This window comes from Epinephelus lanceolatus, chromosome 4, assembly GCF_041903045.1.
Source record: "Epinephelus lanceolatus isolate andai-2023 chromosome 4, ASM4190304v1, whole genome shotgun sequence".
In the NCBI taxonomy this organism is placed as follows: Eukaryota; Metazoa; Chordata; class Actinopteri; order Perciformes; family Serranidae; genus Epinephelus; species Epinephelus lanceolatus.
The window spans coordinates 16,770,786-16,797,675 of NC_135737.1; the positions used below are offsets into that span (position 1 = coordinate 16,770,786).

The 26,890-nt window shown below is 38.8% G+C and overlaps 1 protein-coding gene across 3 annotated transcripts in view; it reads left to right on the plus strand.

Annotated features, from left to right (window-relative positions):
- The window catches only part of cadm2b (cell adhesion molecule 2b), a 158,678-nt gene extending 132,553 nt beyond the window's left edge, over window positions 1-26,125 (plus strand). For 2 of the 3 annotated variants that reach the window (XM_033630551.2, XM_033630553.2), the window contains 8 exons: window positions 4,400-4,552; window positions 5,351-5,488; window positions 15,017-15,175; window positions 15,476-15,566; window positions 15,760-15,938; window positions 21,981-22,007; window positions 23,966-24,088; window positions 24,205-26,125. In XM_033630551.2, the coding sequence (XP_033486442.1) occupies window positions 4,400-4,552; window positions 5,351-5,488; window positions 15,017-15,175; window positions 15,476-15,566; window positions 15,760-15,938; window positions 21,981-22,007; window positions 23,966-24,088; window positions 24,205-24,323 (989 nt within the window). In that variant the 3' untranslated portion in view covers window positions 24,324-26,125. The remainder of the gene's footprint in view (window positions 1-4,399; window positions 4,553-5,350; window positions 5,489-15,016; window positions 15,176-15,475; window positions 15,567-15,759; window positions 15,939-21,980; window positions 22,008-23,965; window positions 24,089-24,204) is intronic. The other variant, XM_033630552.2, reaches the window with a different exon arrangement.
- The last annotated feature ends 765 nt before the right edge of the window (window positions 26,126-26,890 follow it).

The window sequence follows — 26,890 nt, forward strand, 5'->3', positions numbered from 1 at the left end:
AACAATGGCCCTCTGGAACAAGGCCCTTTCCTTCTCTTAATTGCAGCCACATGTGTGGTGGGAAAGAGCCCCCTGCCTGCACCACTAGCCCTGGAACACATCCAGAATCGCCCACACAGTCACTGAGTGAGCACAGCCAGCAGCAAACACACTCTAATTGCAAAGAGTGGAGCCCCTGGCTTGAGAGCGAGGGGGGGTACGCCAGGACCCTGTGTTCTCGCTGAAGGACAGCTAGTGCTTTCACATTCCAGGACTGGCTCAAAGTGCTTACAGGCCATGCAAAAATGGCCAAATGGGGACACTCGGCATTGCGGATGTAACATATTTTGGCTGAACCCGAGAGCCATCAGCTTGTTTCCAAGACTAATGGATATATGTAAAATGTCCTTTTCTATCTGGACTGTCAGGAGATACTTCATCATTTTGGATTAGAAATATTGGGTAACATCTGTCTGTTGCTCAGTGGAGTGCAGAAGTGAATGCCATGTGAAAAGTGCACTTTCAGTTCCTCTGCCTCCAGTTATGAGGACAGAGCTAATGCAGCTACAAACCAGACTGTCAGCTTACACGTCAAAACAGTGCATCATATTGTAATACGTTGCTGTAACCGCTGTTTTACATGTTAAAATAGGTTCTTGTACATAGAACATTCAGATAACTTTCAACAACATTGACCTAGGATGTTAAAACTGAATCTGACAAACTACAGTTCTCTTGAGAGACCTCAAATTGGTCTTCCACTGACATGGTCGATGGTGCAAAGGACTGTCAGGGTAACAAGGCAAACATTATTTTGCATCAAAGGGCCATAGCAACAGTATCCCTTGCCCTGAGGGGGAACTGGGGTGTCAGTTTTACTGATTTGAGACAGCCTTGGTAAGGCCTCCATCACAGGAGATGTACTGCACATTAAGCTGCCATGCTGCAAGGCTGTAGCATATACAAGGTCAGGGTGCCGATTTATGCTTTCTCCTAAGCAGAATGAACAACGCAGGAGCTATCTAGGGTTTTGGGGAAATGAACCTTTTCATCACATTGATTTCCTAAAGCACCTGGAAAAAAGCTTTGTCAGCCGCTGGCATTTGGGTCTGATTGTGACGGATCTGCCCACAATCTGGGCCTCTAGCCTGGATTGGATGCTAGTAGCATGGTTTCCTGGCCATATGCTGTTTGAGTAATAGATAACACTTGTCTTTGGGTTATTCAAACCTTTGTACATCTCATTCTATCAATATGTCATTGATTCACGTGCTGTGTAGTGCCAGTAGGTGTGTAACAAAAATGCATCAGTCAAGTCCATCTTTTGTTTAACTGTAAGCTCTTTCTCAGCCTCTACTTGGGTTCAAACTATGTGAGTCAGTATTTCAGCCACTGCTGACATTTAGATTTAGTTCTGTTTCAGTTAGGTGTAGCCTACTTGGTATTTTAAATGTCACTTGAAATAATCAGTGGTCTGTGCGGTATTTGTTCATTGTTCTGTGTTAGTTTCAATGGATTGCAAAGGTAACAAGTTTCAGCAATGGAATTTTAAGATAGTCCCAAGGAAAAAAAACATTTCTCTGTTGTCCAGCCATATGCTCAGTGTGTTCCAAACAGTCATAATTTTTTGTGACATATGGCCAAATATGCTACCATGGAGCTTTGAAGATGGCAATGGTGCAATATGGAGGCTCCAACTATATTTTGCCAAAGCGATGACTGTTTGGATTAGACTGACCATCCAGATGGACAGAGAAGTACCTCATGTTTTGGAATTTTCGATGGGCATTTTTTTTTTTCTTTTGGTAAATCTTTTCAAGGTTGCATCTGTTGTAACAGACATGAATTCAACCTGATCACAGCTGTTGGTGAAATCTACAAATCTTTCAGTTTTTACACCTACAGATTTTGGGTGAAATATCACTTTAACCAGAAGATGTCTGTTTCCCTTAAAAAAAATCCCTCTAAGGAAACAGCCAGAACATTTATCAACATCTCAAAGGTGTTTGAGCTTTGAGGAACAGGGGGTTAAGAAGAAGAAAAGTCAGTCTGCTTCTCCTCATCTTTTCTCTGTGCGATGCAGAGATAGAGGGATATGCAGGGGAAGTACAGTATGTCGTCTTGTCCAAGACTTTGATCTTCTCAGCCTGTACTTCCATATCTTTTGAGTTCCTGTACGATGTTTGTTTAGACCCCATCACCTCTCCAATGCATCCATCCACCAAAGGGTTTGCTGTTTTCTGCCAGAGCCTCTGGGCATTTTCAAGCTTTGTAGTGAGGATGCTTAACTACAAAGAACATCAGGCAGCTTTGTTTCAGGATGCGGTTTGCTACAGTAAGACTATTAAATGTTTGTATTAAGCCCCGTAGCACATAATAAGCTTGTTCTCTGATGGCACAGCTTGTTGTTAAATTTTAATTTTGGCTTGAAGATTGTTTTTATTTACTCTTTATTCTTGGATAACAAAGAGGCTCCAATAAGAAACATCTTAGGGCCATCAGTATCTCTATAGCCAATCTTTTTTTTCCTTCTTTTTAGTACTTGTGTGATTATAAGATAGTAATCATCAAATGATATGGTGTAATTGAAGCTGAAGAACAGTGTCGTTGATAATGACCTATGTCTATGTAAATCTAATAATCATTTCAGCCAATCTTATTTAACTGTGTATCACATGACTGCTGTGTGTGTTCATCACTAAAATCAAATAAATGGAAACAGAGGAGGTGATTAATGATTTTCATAGAGATGTCTTCTTTATCTGATGCGATTTTATATTGGCCGCGTTGATTAAATCCTAATCAACACCCACCTCTGCTGCATTTTGCCAGGTTTGCCCTGTGTAGTACAATCCAATAGATTTCAAATTACTTCAGATGAAAAAGTGTCCAGGGAGAGAGCTGGCCAGGCCTAAAGGGAGTGAGGATTAAGAATGTGTAATTTATTCAATGAAGAGCACTTTCCTTCCTGCCCTCTGTGGTTGGTCGCATGTAGGAGCAGGTGATTCTCAATTTGAAATTGTATAAGAGATGACAGGTGCAAGATGACCTTTTTCAGCTTAGCTGCATGGTTTTCCCAGGTTTCTGAGGGTGTAGTCACATCTGAATGAACAGTGGTGAAGGTGTTTTAAGACTGAAAGGTTTTATTTCAAGCTATGTTTTGAGACTGCCCATTTTGATGATTATTGTAGCATCAATCTTATTTGTAGTAGTGGTTAATTTGTATGTAGATGCTATTTCTTAAACTGCTATTAGCAATGCTGTTTTGTTATTTATCTAAAAGGTCTAGTATGTAGGATTTAGAGGCATTTAGTGGTGTCGTTGCAGAGCTGAAACTTCTCATATGTGTGTAGGAGAACTATGTAGACAAACACAAAAGGCAAATGGTCCTATCTAGAGCCAGTATTTGATTTGTCCGTTCTGGGCTACTGTAGAAACAACATGGTGGTTTGCGTGGAAGAGGACCCACTCCACATGAAGATATAAACAGCTCACTTTAAAGTAATGAAAACACAACAATTCTTATTTTCAGGCAATTATAAACTAACAAAATAGCTATAGCTGTGAATATTATATCCAATTTCTGTCAATAGATTCCCCTCAGTCCTACTCACTGGACCCTTAAGTGTGCACTAGAGCTGGACAATTTTGGTTGGAAACCGTATCACAATATAAACAAGTATGTTTTAACAATATAAACATATCACAATACAGCAAATGCATTAAAAAAAATTGAATCAGATTTATCAAATCAGACTTTTTCAGTCCAAGAAAGTGTGTTCCATGATTTACAACGTGATTGCCCTAATACAATACCACTGACAGTTAATAGACACTATATTGAATTATTGCTCAGCCCTTATATGTATTATATTTTACTGGCCTGCAGTTACAGTGAAAAAGAATAAAAATAATTACTTAAGCGCTAAGTGGTTCTGTATAAGGCCAGGGCAAGGTTTTGATATCAATGTTTGAAGTGAGAAAGTCACAGGCAGAGCAAGTTGCTAAAAGTGTTAAAGTGAGTGTAAATCAATACCTGGAATGTAAGTGATTACCTAAATAGATATTGTAATCTAGGACTATGAGCTTTTTCTGCTGCTACGCTTCAGTGCATCCCACTGATGCCTTTGGTATTTTCACTGACTGTGAATAAGACTGTCAGGCTAGAATGTAAATGTAAAGAAAATGTTTCAAACAATTGGCCACAGTATGTTTGCAGCATTTGACAGCTATTTGAAATAAGAAAGCACTGAAAGCACAGTGCATTCTGCCTTGTTCTGGGGTCATCTGAATTATGAATGGTACCTCAACAAGTGAAATGCCATCATTGAATTCAGTGTGAATTTTCCGATTAGTTAACTCTGTTTTGTCTCTTTTTTTGTACACTCTATGGTTCTTTGTGTTTCTCCTCACTATACAGCTTTGAGGGACCACAGAATCGAGTTGGTGCGAGCCTCAACGCAGGAGCTCACCATCAGAATCAGTGACGTCAGCCTGTCAGACGAGGGCCAGTACACCTGCTCGCTCTTCACCATGCCTGTCAAGACCACCAAGGCCTTTCTCACTGTTCTGGGTGAGCATGTCCATTTTGGCCCAGTCTCCACTGGCCAAAAACTAGTGGCTAATTTTTCACATTCTGACGACATGAATACATGCACATTTTGAATATAGTCTGTGTTCTTTTTCTTCACAGTGCACCATGTTACTTTGTAGGAAAATAACTTTTACCCTTGTCTACTAGAATAAAGGATGAAAGTTAAGCTTGCAAGCTACTAGTGTTACTATAGTTAATTTTCTGCAAGGCAGGATAACTACAAAAAACACAATGAGAATGTTTTCACACCTTTCTAAGACAGACAGTTGTTTTGAAGTATATACAGAAATAGACAAAAATAAAAGTCAGCTCCCACACACTGTCAACACTTTTTACATTTATTTGGATTTAGTTTCTGTAAGATGACCTTTGTGAGGCATCTCATACCCAGAAAGGAAGAAATTTGCCACAGTTATGTTAAAAAAGAGATTTTGCATATTTTATCTTTGATTTTATTTAATAATTTAGTTTATTTATTTTCACATTCATCCTCTGCTTTATAAAATCCTATTGTTTTTTTACACTTTTGTTGGTTATTTTTCATTGTTGTGATACTACTATATTTTTGATTATTATTACCTTTAGACATGCCTTTAAAAACCAAACATCAAAAGTCACAGTTAAGATGTTGTTATATTATTAAATTAAACAATAGGCATGAATATCTGAGAGTCAGTTATTCTCAATCAGTCAATCAATTTTTTATTGTCAGAGGAATACAGCATCATATGCATGTATTCAATATGTTATTTAGAATTGTATTTCCATGCATCACAGGAGTGCCAGGACGGCCAGAGATCACAGGATTCACCAAGCCTGCCATGGAGGGAGACGTAATCACCCTGACGTGCACCACACCGGGCAGCAAACCAGCTGCCAATATCCGGTGGTTCCGAAATGACAAGGAGGTCCAAGGTAGGCATGTGGTGTGGATTTCAGAGAGCATTGTGTCCTCTGTTACCACTTGTACCCTCTTGGCGACATCATTACTGTCAACTCATTCAGCTGCTGCATTCCTTTGTGCTCATATTCATGCATTGTTCCACTGGCTGGGGTTTAGCAGTGCCATGATTCGCCTGGCTCACAGCCAGCTTTGCTGCTGTCGTTGGAAGCTGTCCAAATGTTGCTGGACTGTGGCAGAGCCATCCACATTTCACTACCTGACCAAGGTGGAGACGTATAGGAGTGCCTCTTATTGATTCTAATTATAAAGTTAGGTGTACATCAACAACAAGCCCAGCACAGCATTCTGTTTTCTCTGTTAGTGGCACTAAAGTAATGAAGTACTGTACTCAGCTGGGTGATAAATAGAAACACAAATAAATCATGCAATATAACGTGATTATCAAAAATGAAAATGTCAACTCTAGGGATTGCTGCTTTCAGTTTACAGTGATATAAAAAAGAGAGCCTGTAAATGGTCACATTTTAGAAATGGAAACCAACAGACATTTTTGCTGGTTAAATGTTTTAAAAAGTGGATTTTTTTTGTCAGAATTTTGTTGATTCATTTTCTGTCTATCGACTAATCGACTCGAGTATAAAAGTAACATAACACTTTTATTTTGATGAAATAAAAGATATTAACATCATAAATTGACTGATGCAGAAATGCACAAATTGGTGCATAAATTTGTGTCATGTTTTGTGTTCACCTAAAAAAGTCACACAGGGGATGGTTTAAAATTCTCTGTACAACCTACCTTAGCTCTGTTTGCATATGATGAGTTGCTCTTGCTTGGCGTTTTTTCCGCAGGTGGCTCCAAGGTGCTTTTTTCTCCGAACTTCAGTGATTAGATTAGTCAAACAAGTCAAGGAGGATACAAGAATGCACAAGAATGCAAACTCAGAAAGGCCACATAACTAGCTTCACCCAGACGGAAAAACACAGTGACAGAGACAATGTATTAGGCAGCAGATGGTGCAGTGTAATGTGTGCTGATCACACTAAACCAGCAGAAGTTTTCTGTGGTTTCACACACTGTGCCTTACAAGCTTTCACTTTCTTGTATACCTCTTTCCAAACTGTCTGAAGTTCTACACTTTGTATTTTTATAGCTTTTATCACCGTCTTATTTCTTCCTTAAAAATGCACAAAAAAAAGACAAAACATTAAAAAATAGGAGTGGAATGTTTTTCCTCAATTTGATGGCAGAGTTAAGCTGTGTGGAGCTCTTTAATGTAATGGAGCCTGCTGCAGAGACTCAGTGTGACAGTTGCTCTTTATTGAAGATTTGCACCAGAGAGCTTTTTCTTGGTGGTTCTGTCTGTGTCTGCCCAACATGGCATGATGATTGATGGGAGAGGGGCTGGGATATGAAGTTTTCTTGTTGAAATGACATGCACGTAGATTCCTGAAAGGCCAGTGGAGAGCTGGCGTCACAACCAGACTTGCTGTCCATCTCAAGAGGCACTGACATGATCTCTTTTTTCACTTTGTGTCTTGAGCTTCACTTAAAATAATCTTTCAAGCTCAAAACTTAATATTCTGAACATATATACCATATGCACATAAAACAAATGTCAAAATGTAATTTAACAGAGTTCAAGGATGCCACAGTTTTACTCATAGCACAAACTCTCATCCTTTGTGGATAAAAATAAAAATGTAATACCTTAATGCATTCCCAGGTGAACAGGCATTGCAAAAGTGCATTGAAAAAATTAAAACAAAAAAATGATTCCCTACATGTATAAATTCATGTATGAAATGGCATTATGTTTAATGTGTGAACTGCATATCTCGAAAAAACTTTGTGCCCCAAGTCTGCCCCATACTGGTGCCTTGTGTACAAATGTGCTTTTATTAGTTTTACCTGCGTACAGTGGGTTTTATTAAGCCACTTGGGCAAACAGATCTGGTGTGATGCATCTCCAAGTCAAAGAGAGATAAAGAACAAAGCAGAGACTGGAGGGCTTGACTTAAAAACTTCATTTCCATGTCAAAGTGTCAAAGAGGCGGAATGTCAATCAGTGCTGCGGATCCAACTCTTTTGTAGGTGCTGCTTTAAAGCTTTCTTTTGCGAGTATGTGCTGGGAGCAGCATGTTTTGCCATTGGTTCTTCTGTGGTAGATCATTGCCGCCAGTGTCTGCTGTCAGTCAAATCTATCCCCACTGGGAGACCAGTCCACAAAGCTCCAAGATGACAGCAGGTGTAATAGCAAAAACATGTCATATTTATTTCATGCTCTGATGATTTGTTTTTCAACAATTTATATTAGAGGCACACAGCATTACAAACCTCAAAATGCAACTGTCATACAGTGTCAAATAATTTGTTTGCAGAGTATAGAGCCATACAAATTACTTGTGTCGCTGAAAGACAGCTAGACTTCAAATTATATCTATTGAGGAAAAAATACACCCACTGTCACTCTCTTTGCATACATAAAGTGGCCTATATATTCCTTTCACAGTGGCACAAAGGCACATTCAAATACACAACTACTCCAACATGGTGTCTAAATTTATATTCAGTTAGGCAAGATATCCAAACATTATTATTATTACAATTATTATTATTATTATTATTATTGTTATTATTATTATTATTATTATTATTATTATTATTATTATGGTGTTAAATTGGTGTGCCCCTTCATTCTGAATTAGGCTCACACCCAAAGTTGAAAAATCAAAAACTAAGATTGTAATTTTATTTGATTTGTAGAATTTAGTGGCATCTAGTGGTAAGGTTGCAGCATTGCACCCAACTGAAACTCCTTGCAGTGGCTGGCATGGAACTGTGAAAACTCAAATGGCCCTTTCAGAGCCCTGGAGATTTAAACTAATAAACACACAAAATGAAATATTTTCACATTTAAAATGAGTGTTTTACCAAGACTTTTTGGCTTGTCGCGGAGGGGCTGCAGTCTATGGTGGCCAACAGGAAACCATGAACGGCTCTATCTAGAGCCAGTGGTTGGATTGTCCATTTTGGGCTGCTGTAGAAACAGCATGGTGAACTCAGTGGAAGAGGACCTGCTCTGTATGTAGATATAAACGGTTCATTCTATGGTTTAGTTTAGTTTATTGTTTATTTGACAGGGACATCGCACAATCAGCAAAATTGCACCAGATTTAGCTATCAGCTCATTCACATCTGTAGTCCCTGGGCAGACAGACAAAAAAACAAAATAAAAACATGACAATACATATGACAGAGTAAAACATGACAATACAGGACAGAATATAAAACATGACAATACAAGACAGAATATAAAACATGACAGTACAAGACAGAATATAAAACATGATAATACAGGACTAAATATAAAAAATGACAATACATGACTAAATACATGACTGGTAATGAAAAAACATAACTATTCTTAGTTTTAGGTTATTATACATTCATAAAAACAGAGTTATGAATATAATATATTTCATTTTTGCCAATATATCCCCCTAAATCATACAAATTGACCTTTAAGTTATGCAGCTGTTTACATCTCTTGCCCCATGCTCAACTCTCAACTACCAGAGTATATGCCATAATCTTGTGATGATTTTAACGCTATTGTAACACTATTCTAAAGTATATGATTCATCACCAATTAACAGAATGAACAGCCCCTTTTAACTTAATAAATCTCCGCTTTAAATGTAGACTAAGGGGCCTTTTTTTGGTTCCTGTAGCTACAAGCGTAATATCAGGTCTGATATTTTCATCTTCATCAAGGCCATAATCTAAAATTAGATCAAGTGCCTCATTCATACAGGAGCTCAGCATGGTGCTACCATTGACATGTGAGCAAGAACGAAGTTGTTTTCAATAGTTTCAGCAGCAGTGATTTATGTGTTGCTGCACTTATTTACACATGGTTTAATCATGATATATTTTCAATTATGAGTCTAACATCTGTTGACCTCACTCTTAAAACACTACACCTTAGCTCATATTGTTTTCCATACAGTAGTCCCTTTGTTTACCCACTCTCTATGTTTTAAGATTGGTGAGAATATTCTGGGGAATATGTGAGAATTTTACAAATGAGCCACATTACAGGAATATACCAGCATATGTTGTCAAAGTGCTTTCTCGTATTTATTGCCTTAGATGGTGGTTTTGATCTATTTTTAGACAATGTACACTCACTTTTCCTCTGTCTCTGTTTACCCCTTTAGAACTTAGTTGAAAAACACTTAGAAACCAATAAAGTTTAAGGGCCTGGAAACTGGAGGAAGTTAACTAGGGTGATGCAAGTGTTATGGATTTTCACAGGACAGCTAAAAGTTGTTTTCAGCTGCACCATCGTCAAAAACCTTAGCTTAGTGCACATCTCTGCTCTGATTTTCTTAGTTAGTGATTTCACCTTTCAGCCATTTGTAGTAATGTTAACTGAGATCTAAAATGACTACAGTATGAAACAGTGTACCCTGACCCCATCTGTGCACTGGTTGGTAGTATGGTACAGTAGTATGGATACTTGCAAGCCTGTGCTGCTCTCATGTCCTATTGTAGCTGAAAATATTATAATGTTACATAACATTTGATTCATGTGTGCTCTAAATCACAATGTTTTCACCTAATAAACAGTCAAAAACAGAAGCAACTATATTATCAGATTTTGAAATGTTACAGATTTGTAATGAATGGGATAATACTGTTACATAGACAATTAATGCCAATGATTTGACTAAAACCACTTGTTAGCATAGATGAATGTATGAATAAATGAATGATAGACAGATAGTGTTGTATGTTAATTTGTAAATATATTTAAGCATTGTACTACCCAAGACCACATTGATTCAGTTTTGTAGACAAATATGCCATCTCACACAGGTGCCCAACCAAAAATTTAGCTGTAGTTAGCATGCCCCTTAGGCTTCTTTACCCTCCAACTACCAAACACCAAAATACTAAATGTGCAACATTGTTTATTAAGGATAAACAAGTTCCAATGTAAAATTAACGACTCTAGCAGCTAAATGAGGCAACAATGTTTTTTTTTTCCAAATGTGAGTTTATACTTAATGGACTTTCAACAACAAATTAATTGAGAAATTAGGTCACAGAATGAAAGAAAAAAAGAAAACATGAAATTTCTCAAAACATTTTAGGCTGTGAATATTAGTCATCAGGCAGTACATAGGTTGCAAACTGCACCAAGCAGGAGGTTCTGGCATTAAAGGAATACTCCGATGATTTGGTAGTTATGCCTTTTCTCTATCATTTTCATATTGAGACAACATGATCAATATCTTTTTTGTGTCTGTACGTCCAGTGGCTGGGTCTCAGCGGTTAGCATTGCGGCTAAGCTTAGCGAATACAATTGAAATCTATCGGGGGTCAGTAGCCTACTCGGTAAAAGTGACTAAATAAACGTTACAGAAACCCTGAAGCTGGTATTTCTACACGTGCATTTAAAATAAACATGTTTACACATTAATTCGAAAAACGAGAGTCCTTTTTAGTCATTTTAGAAGAAGTTTGATACACGGTACTATAATGTGTTTACGCCATGCGTGGAGGGATACACCGGTGAGCAACAGCTGCAGCTGGCTCTGGGACAGGTACGCTAGGTCACTCGGTAAAAGCAAACAAAGAGACGACACGGACGATCATGCCTCGAAAATGTATTATTGCAACTTGCAAAAACATTCAAGGCAAACCTACAGGGACTCATGATGAATTGATGTACTCGTATTTCTACAACAAGCTGCACACAGTTCAATTTTAGGTAACTTTTCTCATGCTAGATGAAAAGGCACTGTAAAAGTGCTGGCGTCGGGGTTCTATTCCCCTGTCGGGAGTTATTTTCCCAGTATTCACCGGCTCATTATACATTATCCCGCTTATTACATGGCTAATTATCAGTTAAATAAATAATTTGAGACAGAATATTGATTAATTATATGATTTTTATTGATTTATACATTAAATCGGGAGGAGAGAAAAAAAAAACTGCCGGCAACGGCTGAATCTGCGCTACAATTGCTACAGGGAATCAAGATCAATGATCAACCTCCCTGTCATCCACAATCTTGTGTCTCCTCTCTTCTCCTCTGAGCATCCCTCTTCTCCGGCATTCTTCTCATCTTCAGCCAGTAACCAGGACTCAAGATTTTCATGCTCACCAAATATGTTAAAAGTTATATCATGAAAATACTCCATCTTTGTGTCTTGTAAATTATTATTTTTTAAGCGGTAACGGCTACGTTAGCCCAATAAAAAGTAACAGTTGTCAGGGCAGCGTCCCTAGCAACGCTGGGCTACATAGCAATGGTCATTACACAGTAATATCATACCTCTGAATGCCGCGAATGACCAATCAGAATACAGCATTTAATAGAGCCGTGTAATAAAAAGCGATATTACTCACTTGACTGAAAGCTGTCCATCAGCTCCTGCAGGCCTGGGGTGTTTTTTCCAGTTTATCTGTTTCAGTCACACCAGGATTAGTGATTGCTGCAAAGTTTTCACTCCTTGTGATGCATTCTCTGTGCATTTTCTCCTGATGATATATCTCTAGCCTCCCCAACGATGGTAGCACCGAATCCCATTCTGTGCAGCAAAATGATTCCACCTCCGTAGGCATAGGTTGGCAAGCCCCACAGCTACACCACCAATCCTCCCCTGACCTGCGTCTCCCACTCTTCAAAATCATGTTCAAAGTCGTCCATTGCAGCTACTTTAGTCCGGAGATATCGTTAGGCTAAATAAACAACTGAGTTTTGTTTACAGGCTACGTCTGTGCCTGTGCCTGATCACCGGTGTATCCCTCCGCGGATCACAATGCAGGACGTAAACACACTATAGTTCCATGTTTTAAACTTCTTCTAAAATGACTAAAAAGGACTCTCGTTTTTCGAATTAATGTTTAAACATGTTTATTTTAAATGCACATGTAGAAATGCCAGCTTCAGGGTTTCTGTAACGTTTATTTGTTCACTTTTATCGTAGGCTACTGACTCCCTATAGACTTCAACTGTATTCGCTAAGCTTAGCCGCAATGCTAACCGCTGAGACCCAGCCACTGGACGTACAGACACAAAAAAGATATCGATCATGTTGTCTCAATATGAAAATGATAGAGAAAGGGCATAACTCCCAAATCGTCAGAGTATTCCTTTAAAAGGAGCACAGTATGAAATAGCTGCAAATAAAAAATGAATGTGCTATTGGAGAATGCGTCTGAAGTCTTCATGAAATTAAAAAAAGGCTCAAAGTGTTATGGATTTATTTCTTCAAGGCTGAGGACAGCTTGACCCAATGAACATAAAACAATAATTAATCTGAAGGGAAGCCAAAAATTAAGTCTTCTAAAGTCTGCCTGTCCAATCCTAATATTACTCTTATTAAACTGTAATAGGCCTACACGTCTGAAAAAATCCAATCCTGCCATTGAGTTTCCTCCTTGTTAAAACAGATGCAGAGGTGGTGATTACAGGAGTGCCCCCAGTTGCCTGGATGTAGATCTGCTTGCCTCTTGGGGTTCTGGTTCAAAACAGGTGCACCTGGGCACATTCACAGTCTTACGAAAGCTGCCTCTGCATGCTCTCTGGCAATGCTAGCAGCCGCCTTAACAGACTAACAGCTTCTTCTATGGCAGCTCTGATGCTACAGGCGACCTGATGAATAAGAGGAGAAGCTGGAGAGATTTGTGTTTGACGCCACAGAGATACTTACTATCCCCCTCTGTACTTCAGGGCAAAAAGCAAGGCCTCTGACTTTCCTCTTTGTTCAAATGTTATGTGATGTTTGAAATTAGGTTCCAAAGAAGTATAATTTGTGATTATTTGATGCATTAATCGATAAAAGAGCAATGTCCTAGAGACCAGTGAGGTTGGATGTAAAATGCCTTTTTTTTGTTTCTTCTTCCTCTTTTTGTAGTTGCCATCCTCATCTTGCCATTATTACTTTTGGTTTTGAAGTTTGACAGCTTTTTCATTTTTGTGTCATGCATACAAATACATCAGTAATTAATACAAATCAGATCCAGTATGAGGCACATCATTTAAAAAAAGATAGTAATGATAATAATTTCACAAGACATATGTTATCAGATGTTCCAACTGTCATGTCTACAATAAAAATTCAGTTTACTAATTAAGTACATGTTATTGTAACTTACAGTGAAAGAGAATTCAAATTAGGCAATCATTAGTTTGTCTTGCCTTCTTCTCTTAGTTTCTGAGACAAAAAAAATGTCATCTGTATAACAGAATATTTCAGGATTTTGTCAAACCATTTCATGAAAAAATATCACCCTGAGATAATTGTAGTTTGTGGAAAAAATATTATTGAATCTGCCAATGTCAATAGCAACAGGACGTGTACATGAGGTAGCATTTGTAGCAGTAGTAGCAGTTATAGAAGTAGTTATAGTAGTAGTAATTCCACTGCAAAGTAAGAGTAAAGAAAATATAGATCTCTTCACACACAACAAAATCAAAGAGAATCAGTGAAGTGGAAAAATTGGGATGGATCAGCCCAAAGTGATGATGATATGGGTGATATGGGTTTCATTGCAAGGGGCTTTTAGTATTTAATAGAGCAAGGGATTGAACAATTTGTGTGTTATGTGTGTATTTGCTGCAAAGGAGTAGAGTATATACGTATGTATTGACTGACTCAGGTTTGCACTGGATGACAGAAAGACCAGGGAGAGGAAGAGGTTTAGGGGGGAAGATGTAGTATGGGAGGATCTAAGGGGGTGAGGAGGGTAGCAGCTCCAGTGAAAAGTCTTTCTGAGGCCGTCGTCAAGTAATGCCTTTGTCCTTTTTGCCCTGTTAAGGTACTGTAGCCTTGTACAGCTCTTTTCAGAGAAAGTGATGCTACACACAAAGCGCTGACAGGAGAGCAGCAGCAAACTACAAAGAAACGCTTCCAATTATAAGTTAAGAGGCATCTCTAAATGAAGACGACATCACAGGGCAGGGACAAAACAAACAGAAATCAAGATCTGAAGTGGTGTAAAGGGTGAATGTTTTGGCATGAAGCTAAGACAAAGAGGAGGAAAGAAAGGTGTGACTACAACTATGGAAATCCATTCCGCACTGCTGAGGGAGTGTGTGTGTCTGTTCGTGTTGACTGGGATGTTTGAGAGATGGTCCTGGAGGAGCAAACACACCCAACCAACCGAGTCAATGCTCACACTGCTCTCTCCTCACTATTCACTCTACTTTGACTTGACTTTCAAAGGCCAAGGATTCTCTCCCTCAAAGGAGATGCAGAGAAAAACAACTACAACAACAACAACAACAACAACAACAACACTGCAGCTGTCTATGTCAGAAAAGCAACATCTCGAAATAAAATTTCATGTTTCTCACGTTTTTAGTTAATGTACACGCTGATTTCTGTTTTTCTCTGCTTCTTTTTTGAAAAATAATTTTTTGCATGAGGGGCTTGCACAAAAGCCAAAACTTTTCCCCAATAATATTAGTAATCCACAAGTATATTGCACATTTGTTCAATTTGTAACTCTCTGCAGGCACTAAGGAGGTGAATGCCACAGGAAAATCATTCATAGTGAGGAGTAGCCTCCAGTTCCATGTGGACAGACGGGACGATGGCGTCGCCTACACCTGCAGTGTGGAGCATGTGTCTCTGTCGAACCCCTACATGACAACTGAGGTCCTGGAGGTCCACTGTGAGTGCAGTCATACACACCGTGCAAAGCTGGATTAGGTGTAAGATTAGCATTGAGAAGAAATACAAGGATTGAGATTACATTTATGTCTGCAGGTTTAGCTTTGCATTTGCTCAGGATTAGTGTAGGATTAGTTTGCAGGTAAGGGATTAGTACCAAAGCAGAACAGGGATATGGGCCAGAGCTAAGAGCTGCCCAATGGGTAAAGAACTAACTACTGTGGTACTTTGTCTGTGTTCGAGTTAAAGTCTCTAACACTGTTCTCTCATAGCATTTGATTTTTTTGTCCCTTCTTCACAGATGCTCCCCATCTGGAGATCAAAAAATCACTGATTATCCCACAGGAAGGGCAATACTTCAAATTGGAGTGTGTGTCCATAGGCAACCCAATGTAAGTTGGCATTTTCTTACAACTTCATGAAAATAGGTAGAAATAAGACTTGAAATATGATTCAGTTTCATTGCAGAATGTCATTTTTCAGGAATGTTTCTTTGGTTTATTGATTATTTCTTTGCATGTTGGAAATCGTATGCAGTAAAATGAATAGAAAATATTTTTATTATTTATTTATTTTCTTTCCCAGACCTGAACCAGTGTTGTGGTCTAAAGATGGAGGGGAGCTACCAGACATTGAGCGTATGATTGTGGAAGGCAGGGAACTAACCATCACCACACTAAATAAAACAGACAATGGCACATACCGCTGCGAGGCCAGCAACCACCTGGGGACTGGCAGTGCTGAATATATACTGTTTGTATATGGTAGGTACAGTAATGGTTAGTCTTGTTATGGATGCTCAGTTTTGCTGTTGCTTCATACTCAAGGCTTTGCAGCACACTGTGTTTTAGTTCAAAGATGGTTGGGGCCTATTACAAAGATATAAAGCCATTCAGTCTGGTAGGTTAACCACTAGATATTTAGCAGGTGCGACAAAAAAAGCCTCTAAACCATCATTGAATACATTTATAAGGACCATTTTTAATGTCAACTATGTTTGACAAGTAGATTGTGGACAAATGTTTGACCTCAGTCCTTACAACAGTCATTAATTATTAATTTATGAATATCAGCAGAAGTAGACTCCTGCTCAGACTATCTGCCGTGTTAAGGATAAGAGGATATAGCTTATTGATGGATGGGTAGAAATGAATAAACATTTCCCTGAATAATGTTTATTGTTATTTTGGCTATAAAGTCATGTGCCAGTTCAGTTTAGATCAGCTTTGTTAAATTAGATTTCAAACACTTAAAAGACTCTGCCAGTGTATTGCAAGGTTTAGCGCAACTGCAAATCATGTGCACTTATTTTTTCTGTGGACCATTTTTGAAAGTGTGTTTTTCTTACCCTTTGTGACAGCCATTGGTTTTTATTAATTTTTGAAAATATGGGGGGAAAAATGGCAGTAGCATGTTATGCTTAATTACACAATTCAATGAAGTTAAAACAGTAATTAATTTTTATCTACTGCCTAGGACTGAATCGAAATCAGTGGTTGCCTGGAACAGAGAAACATATGCTAATCTCTAAAATTTACCAACATGATGAATGTACAACACCACATAACATTTCCTGCCAGATGGTGTTGCAGGGTTGGATAAAATAAAGCAAAAGGTGCCTTCCAACAACTGACCACAAATGTGAAAAACTACAAGACCTCCACCAAGACCAAATGCCCTATCTCCCTATCTCGTAATGTTAACAAAAGTGAAAAATGATTTGTGTATAAGCTCTGTGATTCAGATTTGCTCCAAAATTTAATGGGTTCTTCATTAGCCCATGCTTCACCCCTCCACCAAGTATCATGAAAACTGGACCAGTAGTTTTTCGTCATCCTGCTGACAAACAAATTGAACAAAGGATAATACGTTCATTTTTAACTGTTTTTAAATATGTGTTATTTTGTGGTTCAAATGTGTAAAATTAAGGCTAATGGCATTTTAAGACTAGTACTGATAGTACAGCAAAGTAATCTGTAGTACTGCAGGTCACAAGTTTGCAGACCATTTCCTTAAGATTTCCCTTCCAAATATTTCCTTGGCACTGTGCTGGATAACCCAGTTTACCTCACTGCACTGTACATATTGCTACACAGGTTTAGGTTTTGGACTCTTCCTATAAGGAAACAGGGAAAAAAGTGTTAAGGATGCAGAATTTAGCTTCCGAGTACCGCCTGGAGGAGAGATAAGTTAATCCCGAGACAGTGGAGCGGCTGAGAGAATAAAGACAGCATGGTGCAGGAAACGGATCATTAAGGCCTCTGCAGCACATGTTTATAATGTTTATCAAATACAGCCAAGTAAAAATACAAAAACAAGGACAGAATATTAAAATTCAACATGGATTTATTTGTTTCCATTTTTGCCAATTAAACAGTCCCACAGTTTGTTTGGGAGCGACTTATCACAGCTCAGACGCTGGACTTATTCGGGCTCACAGGCAGTTAGTGGATACACAGCAGCTTCTTTGTTCAATTTTAAAGGCAGAGGCATTTGGGGAAAGAAAGCCCTTCACTGGGGTACAAAAAAAAAAAAAAAAACGAGGGAAAGGAGGATGACACATTCGTCCTTTCAGCTTTTGTTATCTCAGTCTCATCTTTCAGCATGCTTATTGAGGGTAGGCAGCGATGTCAGACTAGTCCATATCATCCTGTCATATCTAGGAGCCATGTGCTGGTAACAAAGTTTCAATTCTCACATTTCACAGTTGTTAAGATTTTCTATTAGTTTAAGTTAAAGAAAAACATTTAAATTTGTTGAATGAACCTGGGTTGTTGGAGTTATGCATGTATGTGCCAGGGAGCAGTTTCTCAATTTTTGTCGGATTAGCAGAGGAAATAGCAGAATGTGTAACCCTCAGCAGCCCTCTTACACTAAATACAAAGGTCCTGGTTAGTGGGAAAGATGAAAAATTGCGTTGAGCAGGTACAGGATGTGCGAGACAGGCTCATTTCCACCGAGGATGACAGTCATTCCTCAGAGCTACATCGTGTCTGGCTGAATACTTACTGGGTCTCTTCGGATCATCTCAGCCTCTAAGCCTAATTTGCTAATGACAGGAGAGCTGAGAAGCAATAAATGTCATCGCTCCGCCGCAATTTATCACCGTCTGCAATTATGCTCCTTACCACACTGTATTAAATAAAGCAAGGAAACATTGTATATGATAATTACTCTGAGTGAGACGTTAACAGATAGTGGTTTAGTTAAATGCATTTAAAAAATGACTGCAACTGATTGTAGGGCTACAGACCCACTTCTAACACCCTCACCCTCACATTTCACTCATTCATTGTACATTTTTACCTCAAAATGCATGACACTTGAGGAGTTTTACACTCTGTTTCTGTGGCTCATTTGCTAACCAATCATCTATTTCTTTAAATTTTAATAGATGTAAGAAATATGAGTCATTCCTCCTTTCCCCAAAGATATTGTGGAAAGAACTGATTCATTCAGAGCTCGAGTCATTTGTGCAACTCTTGTACTGCATTTTTTTTTCATTGTCTTGCTTGTATTCACTGAGGTGGTAGACTAGAATTAACCCACTGCACCAACCACATGCAATAATTGATTTGTGCTGTTTGTTTTCCTGTAAGTTTTCTCATGTTGAGCCTGTTCCCCATGGAGAGGTTTGTTTTTGCTCCCCGTTATTCTTGTTTCATTTAGCAGACGTCATCACCTTAGTGCCTCCATCTTCAGCTCCCCCAGCTCCCTTTCTAGCCTCCATTCCCCCAGTCCTGCTAATACCGACATTCTCACATCAGGCAAAGGCAGTCACAGCTGCGTTTGCAGGTACTCTTGCACCCCCTCCATGGCCCTGCCTCAACGCTCTATGCACTCACAAACATGACACTGAACACACATTGATGATTGATGAGCTAACAACCAGGCTTTGAGCTAGAAAATAGCATTGTTTTACTGGATGAATTCAATACTCTGTCTATTTTTTCTGTTTCCTTTCTGCTTTATTTTTCATGCACAGCACTGTTACCTCACCAGCATTTTTATTACTGTTTGTGATTAAATTTTATTATTGGTAGCTGACAATATGCAGACATTGTAGGAGTAAGGCACCACATCAGGTAGTCACTGTTTGCAAACCACTGCACAAATTTACATCTTTGCAGAAGCAGAAAATAGAAAACATGAGTGTTTATACTTTTGTTCTTAGGCTGAATGATTTCTACCATTACAACCAAACAATAAGAACACATGCAGTTACGTTTGAATAATGTTTACCAAAATCACATGCTCTATGTGTTTACTTCACTTCATCTCTCCTAATGGAATTTACGTTGTAGTGTTTGTGTATGACTTTTTCCATATTGAACCACAGAAACCCTCTGCAGGTAAAATAGACTAATTTCCTTAATAGTCAAGGCTACTTAGATTTGAGTTGTGCTTCGTTTTGATAATCAACCCATGAACCTTAAAGGTGTCTTGTGGAGCTTTCCTGTAAATAAGTAAGTTATACTATTATTCAGTGTTTCTCACCAAAACACATTATGTGTATCCATGAGGTCTGGCAAAAAGAAAGTGTTTCCTTCTTCATGAAATACTTGCCAAAATTTGTTTCTTCAAAGGTTGTGTATTGTTTACATCCATGTTTATTAGCTTACAGTCTTAAGCCTCTTTCACACAGAGCGCGATTTTCGCGGCGCCCACCGCGGGGTAGGGCACAGAGCAAGCGGAGAGCAAGGCACGCAAGACAGGATTTGGGGGAGTACAGGCTCGTTCAGGAGCTACAGCTCCATGGTGACCGCTTCTGGGTCTACTTCAGGCTCTTCTCTGCTATTGGACGCGCCGAGGTGTCGTCACAGTGCTTTAAGCCCTTTTCACACAGAGCGTGCAAAGCGCAGACCTCCGCCGACGAACCCATTCATTGTGTATGTGCTACCGCGGTGCAAGAGCGCACCGCTCTGCGCGCCGCCAGCCTGTGCTCAAATTGAAAATTTTTTAATTTCACCACAACGCGCTGTGACGACACCTCGGCGCGTCCAATAGCAGAGAAGACCCTGAAGTAGACCCGGAAGCGGTCACCATGAAGCTGTAGCTCCTGAACGAGCCTGTACTCCCCCAAATCCTGTCTTGCGCGCCTTGCTCTCCGCTTGCTTTGTGCCCTACCCCGTGGTGGGCGCCGCGAAAATTGCACTCTGTGTGAAAGAGGCTTTACTGACTGCCTTTTGGAGCGTACCTGTCAATCACCGTAACAGCTTGAAACTGGTGACAGGAATATATATCACATTGACCCCATGTACGTGCATGTGGCTCCTTGTGCATGTGCACAATACAAACAAGCAAAAGTGTCCACTCATAAAAACATGGCTCCATAACGTGAAAAAAAAAAAATATCTACATGGTACCTTCAGACTGGCAGGACTTGGACTCTCATGAGAATTCAGGACACTTTGGCCATATTTTATGCTCCTACCTATCCTTCCTCCATCGTAGACTGCCCAATATTCATTGCTGAATACTCAGATGCTCTTGAATGATGTGTTACCTGATACCTGAAAAGTCCTAAATGGATTGTTTGCTTTCAGTATCAAAGGGTCAGCCCACACAAAGTACAAAAGATAGATTTTTTTTTGTTGCCTCCTGTGTTGTTGCATGCAGATAGTTATGGATTAATTTGTCCAGGTTTTGAGATATTTGTCACTAAGATCTATACTTCCACCCTAACTCTGTGTCCTAACAGCAAGCAAGCATCCAACTATCGCACCATCAAACACTCTGTCCACACTGGATCTGTTAAATATGGAACTCTGTTATGTCATGTAAACAAGTACTATTTCAGGGGCTTAACATTATGGTATGCCAAATTTTTAATCTTGTTCAACTTTGACAGGCAATATTATACAGAACGTGCTAGCTATTCTCTGACTGCTACAACTGTTACCAACTGTTACAAACATTGACAGCAAACACTGTAGCAAGGGACCTTGACATCAATTGTCAAGTGTAGCACACTGGAGAACATAGCTGCCCTCTCCTTATTATTCATATTTGCAACAACACTATCGCGGGTATAGATCTCATTGTTGTAGATTCAGTACCCTTTCCACTTTGTAAAACAAGCCAGCTCAGCCGAGCATCCCACACAACAAACTTACCAGAAAGGTTTAGCCTTCTGGCGATCTCCCCACAGCCAGCTGCCACCTTACTTACGTTTGTGTAGTGAAATGAGGACATACTGTAAAGATATTCACATTTCAGCCTTGTGAATCAGCGGTTCTTGTACATTCCAGCACTATCAACGCGAGTGACAGAAATAAAATACAAACAGGACGGCTAACAAAAATTCAACTCAAAACTGCATGCCACATTATGCTGCGTTAGTTGCAACCAGTTAGGAAAACAAAACAATCAGACTGATTTAGTTGCCTGCTCTCACTTGTGTTTAGTTAGGACATGGTGTTACACAATGGTGGTGAACGAAATTTCATTAGTGATGCCCAAAACCTTAAAACGAAATTACCGTAAAAAAAAAATGTACATGGCCAATAACACGTCAGGAATCTCAGTATATGTACACCTTTGTTCTTCATCTTGTCCTTTTCGCTCTATCTAGGGCTGTTCTCCAAGTGACTGTTTCCAGTAACTCCAGTTAGGCATTCATTTGGCTTAGACAGCAAACATCCAGCTTTCTGTCACTTCTGCACACTGTCAAAGTAAAAGCTCAGAATAGCAGACCATGCTAATATCTCATGTTTTCCTACGAACTTTGTGGCCACCTTTTTTATCACGGTGTTGTTCCCCTCGTCTTCCCTTACTGCTGTCACTGTCTGCAACCATGGCAACAGCCAAAGACTTTCCAGGGCCTACAACAGGTAAATATCCCACTAGACGATCATTGCAAGCCAGATTTACAGTATGTGATGCTAGATCTGGATCTGGGTCAGGACACATCACGGCCTCCACACAGCATGAGCCAAACCATCACCATGCATGGATGCTCACTCTGCTGACGCCAGCCGCTTTCTCTCCAGCCATGTCACAGGCTGCATAAGTTATCACACAATATGTTTCTGGTTTACTTTGTCTTTGCACAATGAAATAGATGGCTCTATCTTAGTGGAGCCGGGCTGGAGATTGTATCTCTGCCAGTGTGTAAATATTTGATTTCAGATCATGTAATTATGCAGAGATGGAAGGGAAAGTCCAAAATTCTTTGAGGGAACTCTATTGTGCACATTTCTGTTCACATAGGAAGTATTTCTGTTTACCATATATTTCTTGGTAAGTTTGTGATTTAATCTATCTGCATTGTACGTGGTTTCCGAAATTTAGTTTGATATGGTGTTCACTTGTGAGATATATACTTTAATTTGTGTAAGGCATAAAATACTTGGGGGTTGTGTCTATGTCAGCCAAGATGGACACAGGATAGAAATAAGTTCTCAGTTCACATTGTCTAAAGGTAACTAAACAACAGATCAAAAATATGTCAGTTTGAGTCACTGATGCTCCTGCGTGCTGCATAAATGTCTGTAGTTCTCCTTTTGTGACAGTGTGTGTAGTTTCAACAGTGTCATCTTAAGAAAGTTGGTCTAATTTTTTCATCCAGATTGATTTCATATGTTGCCTCTCTGTAGTTTATTTCCAGTATTGACAAAAAATGATCAGTGTATTTACATTTGAATTAAAGCTCAAAAATATGGTTGGAGAAGCATTATAACTTATTTGGTCACAAATTAAGGTGAAAGCATGAGTAGCAAACTGTTGTTTTGAGATGACACATTCAGCTGCAGTGCAGCAAGAGCAGTTCAGCTCTGTCTCATTCCTGTGAGCAATGTGCACCAGCCGAGTGTGATATGAAAATTGCTTATGCCCCTTGTTGACAGTGGAATCACCCGTACAGATCATTATATCCATCGACATGCACCCAAAACTGAGTTAATTCAACTGTTGTACCAAAACAGTTATTGCTTCAAAATCTGAAGTGCCTGCTTGTGAGTCCCTTACAAAACAATCGTGGTGGTTCTATTCTGCATGTGAGTTAAATAAACTGCATGTTTCACAATGTCATCTCTTTTTATTTTTAACGTCCCACACTGGGTTGCTGAAAATGAGGGTTGCATTCAGTTAACAGAGGAGTATAACGAGGTTTGTAGGAACATCCCCGCCGTCATTTCCCAGGGTCACTTTGCAAAACTGAGCACAAGCCATAGCCATTCATCAGCTTGAGATAATGAGAGCACACGAGGTGCACAGTAAAGACACAGCCACTTACAGTTTATTACAGGAGAGACACAAAGGCATGCTCCTGCCTGAGAAACCTTCAGCTTGCTAGCTGCCTGGAGGACGCCTCATGTTAAATAACACTTATTTAAAAAACCTGATCCTCAGCAGCAGAATATGGCAGCGAGCAAGGGCCAAACACAAAAGAGCATGTGTAGAGGCTTTGGCGAAAAAACTAAAACATCACTCAGAGCTACACTTCAGTTTTCTTGCAGCATGTTGCTGTTGCTAATGCCATATTTTCAAACTGTGCAGATATTTGTGGTATTTCCTTTGACTACTTCTTTTATACCTCAATTCACGCACTTCAAAGCAGTGATGTCAGGTTGATGTAAATATGACAGAAGCTCATTTGGGACTGTTGTGCTTTGTTTATGTGTGTTAAAGTGTTACATCTGGATTTTGTTCAGGATACTTGCAGGAGTATAATATTGTCATTGCTTTTTAATAAATGTTTACACCTGCATTAGACAGCAGTAAAACATCCTGCATGTGTTAATTTTATCTCTCTACTTTTCCCTCCATCTCTTTCTCTGTCTTCTTTCAGATCCTAATGCTTTAGGACAACATGGACCTGACCACGCTCTAATCGGTGGTGTTGTTGCAGTCGTGGTCTTCATCACCTTGTGTCTGATAATAGTTCTTGGACGATATCTGGCCAGACATAAAGGTAAAAGAGGTCACTTGAGCTGCCTTGAATAACAATTTTTTTGCTTGGAGTAAATGTATATGTCTAATGCTTTTCAGCGGGTGGATAACTTGCTGTATGGCTCTATATGTCTCCAGGGACATATCTAACACATGAGGCCAAAGGAGCAGAGGATGCCCCCGACGCAGACACAGCCATCATCAATGCTGAGGGAAACCATGTGCATGCAGAGGAAAAGAAAGAGTACTTCATTTAGACTTCCGTTACTCTTTTCCTTTGTTTCAACTTCTGACAGCAGACGTGCAATTTTAAGCTGCCTCAGCGTCACTACATGGTCTGTTTTACTTTCCTTATTATCTGTTGTCTTTTACAGAAAGCTCATGCTTGGATATGCTTGTTTTCAAAGCATCCGCTGACAATATAGCCTTCTCCTTTTGTAATCAATGTAACCCATGTACAATTGGATTATTTCCATTTCAGTTTTATGGTGCCTAAATGCTGTATATTTTTCTGCATTTCTTTTATTGCTTGCTTTTCTTCTTCACGCTATTACTTTTCATGTTATACAACTTTTGCATATTTTTTAAAATTCAGAATCAATAAGAAACGTGCTTCAACTCAAGTTAGAGTCAAGTCTTAGCTTTTTGAAATGTTTTGCTTCAAAAGCAGAATATGTTTAAACATCAATTTGTCAAACATTAAACAGGATTAAACAGATGTTGCCTGGAGCATACCCCACCACAGCCATACTGCATACATTCAAAATATGATATGACTGACCAGACACTTTGACAAAACAAAACATAGAAGCACAATCTATGTGATTTGTTTCTAGATGAAATCAACTCCCTCTTATCACTGTCTGTATATTTCTGCATTGATGTATGATTCTCAGTTTTCACTCATGCTGTTGATTTGTACCAACAGAGAACAAGTTAGAAAATTAAAGCACAAAGTCTGAGGACTAACATGGAGGGAAAACACATCAACTGTTTCTTGTCTCAGGATTCAATATGAGTCTAGATGGAGAGATGGTGTCAGACATGTGATGAAGATTTCAGTACACTTGCAGTTATCGTCATGGATGAGGAACTTTAATTTTGGTTGCCGATTTGATGTAAGATCAAAACTGAATGAGTGGAACCTTGTGGGGGTTCATTATTTATGTTGAATTTTATTGAACAACTATGCTCAATGTGTGGATATTGCTGTAAAATACTTTGCTAACGTGAATATTGGTGAACAATATTGTTGAATCTTGGGATCCCTGACATATTACAATTTGTATATTAGCATATACAGTATTTAAAGTATTCCACAAGTCTTCTTTTTTTCCCATTTATCTAACAAGAGGTTGTTTTGCCTGGTGGCATGTAAATAATGTGTAAGTATTGAATTTTAGTAAAAGATAAAAGAATGGTTATAGCTTTTAATTTCAGGTCTTATCAGTTCCCATCATTTTGATGAGATTCTTTTCACATTTTTGAAAGTTTTTTCAAACAGGGATTCTAATGAATTGCTTAAAATGTAAAAGAAAAAAAAATCTGGTCAAATATATGTATTTATTATTATGATTGATTGACATTTATTATATAATACTATATTGATTGATATTATTGCTGTTATTACTAAAGTAGTTGTCTGACATTAACTTTTCCATTTTTTAATTCTGTAACTTATCATAAAAGAAAAAAAACAATACAAGGATCACCGTTATGGCCTTTGAGTTTGCTGCAAACAGTACTAATGACATGTTGAGGCATTGGTGAATCAGACATGCCCTCACTGTATATAGTCACTGTATCAAAGACATTGAACCACATTGCCAATGCTCATACATGTTATTTTGTTAGTTCAGTATGATGCTATAAATAACTCATTTTGTACAAAGTTTTAATCGCTGTAATTAATTTGCTTTTTATGGGGGATGTGTGAGGTTTGCTTTTTTCTCAGTATTGAATATTCATTTTTCAACTATGCCACTGTAAAAAAAAGAAAGAAAGAAAAGACAGAAGAGAGACAAAGTCTGGATTAAAAAATGAACAACTTGAAAACTGCCATTTTGTTGTGACTAGGTTTGTACTTTGAAATGCACTCAAGAGTAATTCTTCTTGCTCGTGAATTACAGTGCTATTACCCACAGTCACAATATCAGTCTGCATGTCTACAGTTATATAAAAGAGAGCATATGTTGATGGACAGCACTATGACCAAAGCACTGTAATTGTTATTCCATGCAACTGTTAAGTATTACTTAGCCTTTAGTATTAATAATATATGCAAAGTGTTGAAGGATTAAAAAAACATGAAGCTCCTCAGGAAGATTGCCCAAGGCTCTCAGCTCTGCTCATGATTTGTGCATTAATACAGGGTGACAAAAGGAAGACTTGAGTCTCCCCGAATTCCTCCCCGTCTCACTGGAGCCGAGTTCGATATGCTTGAAGTGGCTTCATGAAACTACCCGCAGATGTCAACGCAGCAGGCTGCTGTTGCCCTTGTTTAACAAACTCTAGAGAGGAAGTAGGCTGGGAGAGGAAAACTGGAGGCAAACCACTTTGTGATTTGACATCATGGTCAAAGATGTTAGGATGCAGCTGATTGCTTTAATTTGAAGTGAAATGATAACACTTAAGATGAAATTGTATTGATCCCTGTGGGGAAATTAAATCATTGAAAAAGCTAATAGTAATAGCATCTAACAGGAAAAAAAGAGAAATGGAATAAAAGGACTAAATAAATGAGAAAACACAGAAAAAAAGAGTGAAGCAGAATATACAGTGGATACAATTGTGGAGTCCAAATATATGCAGATAAGTATGGATC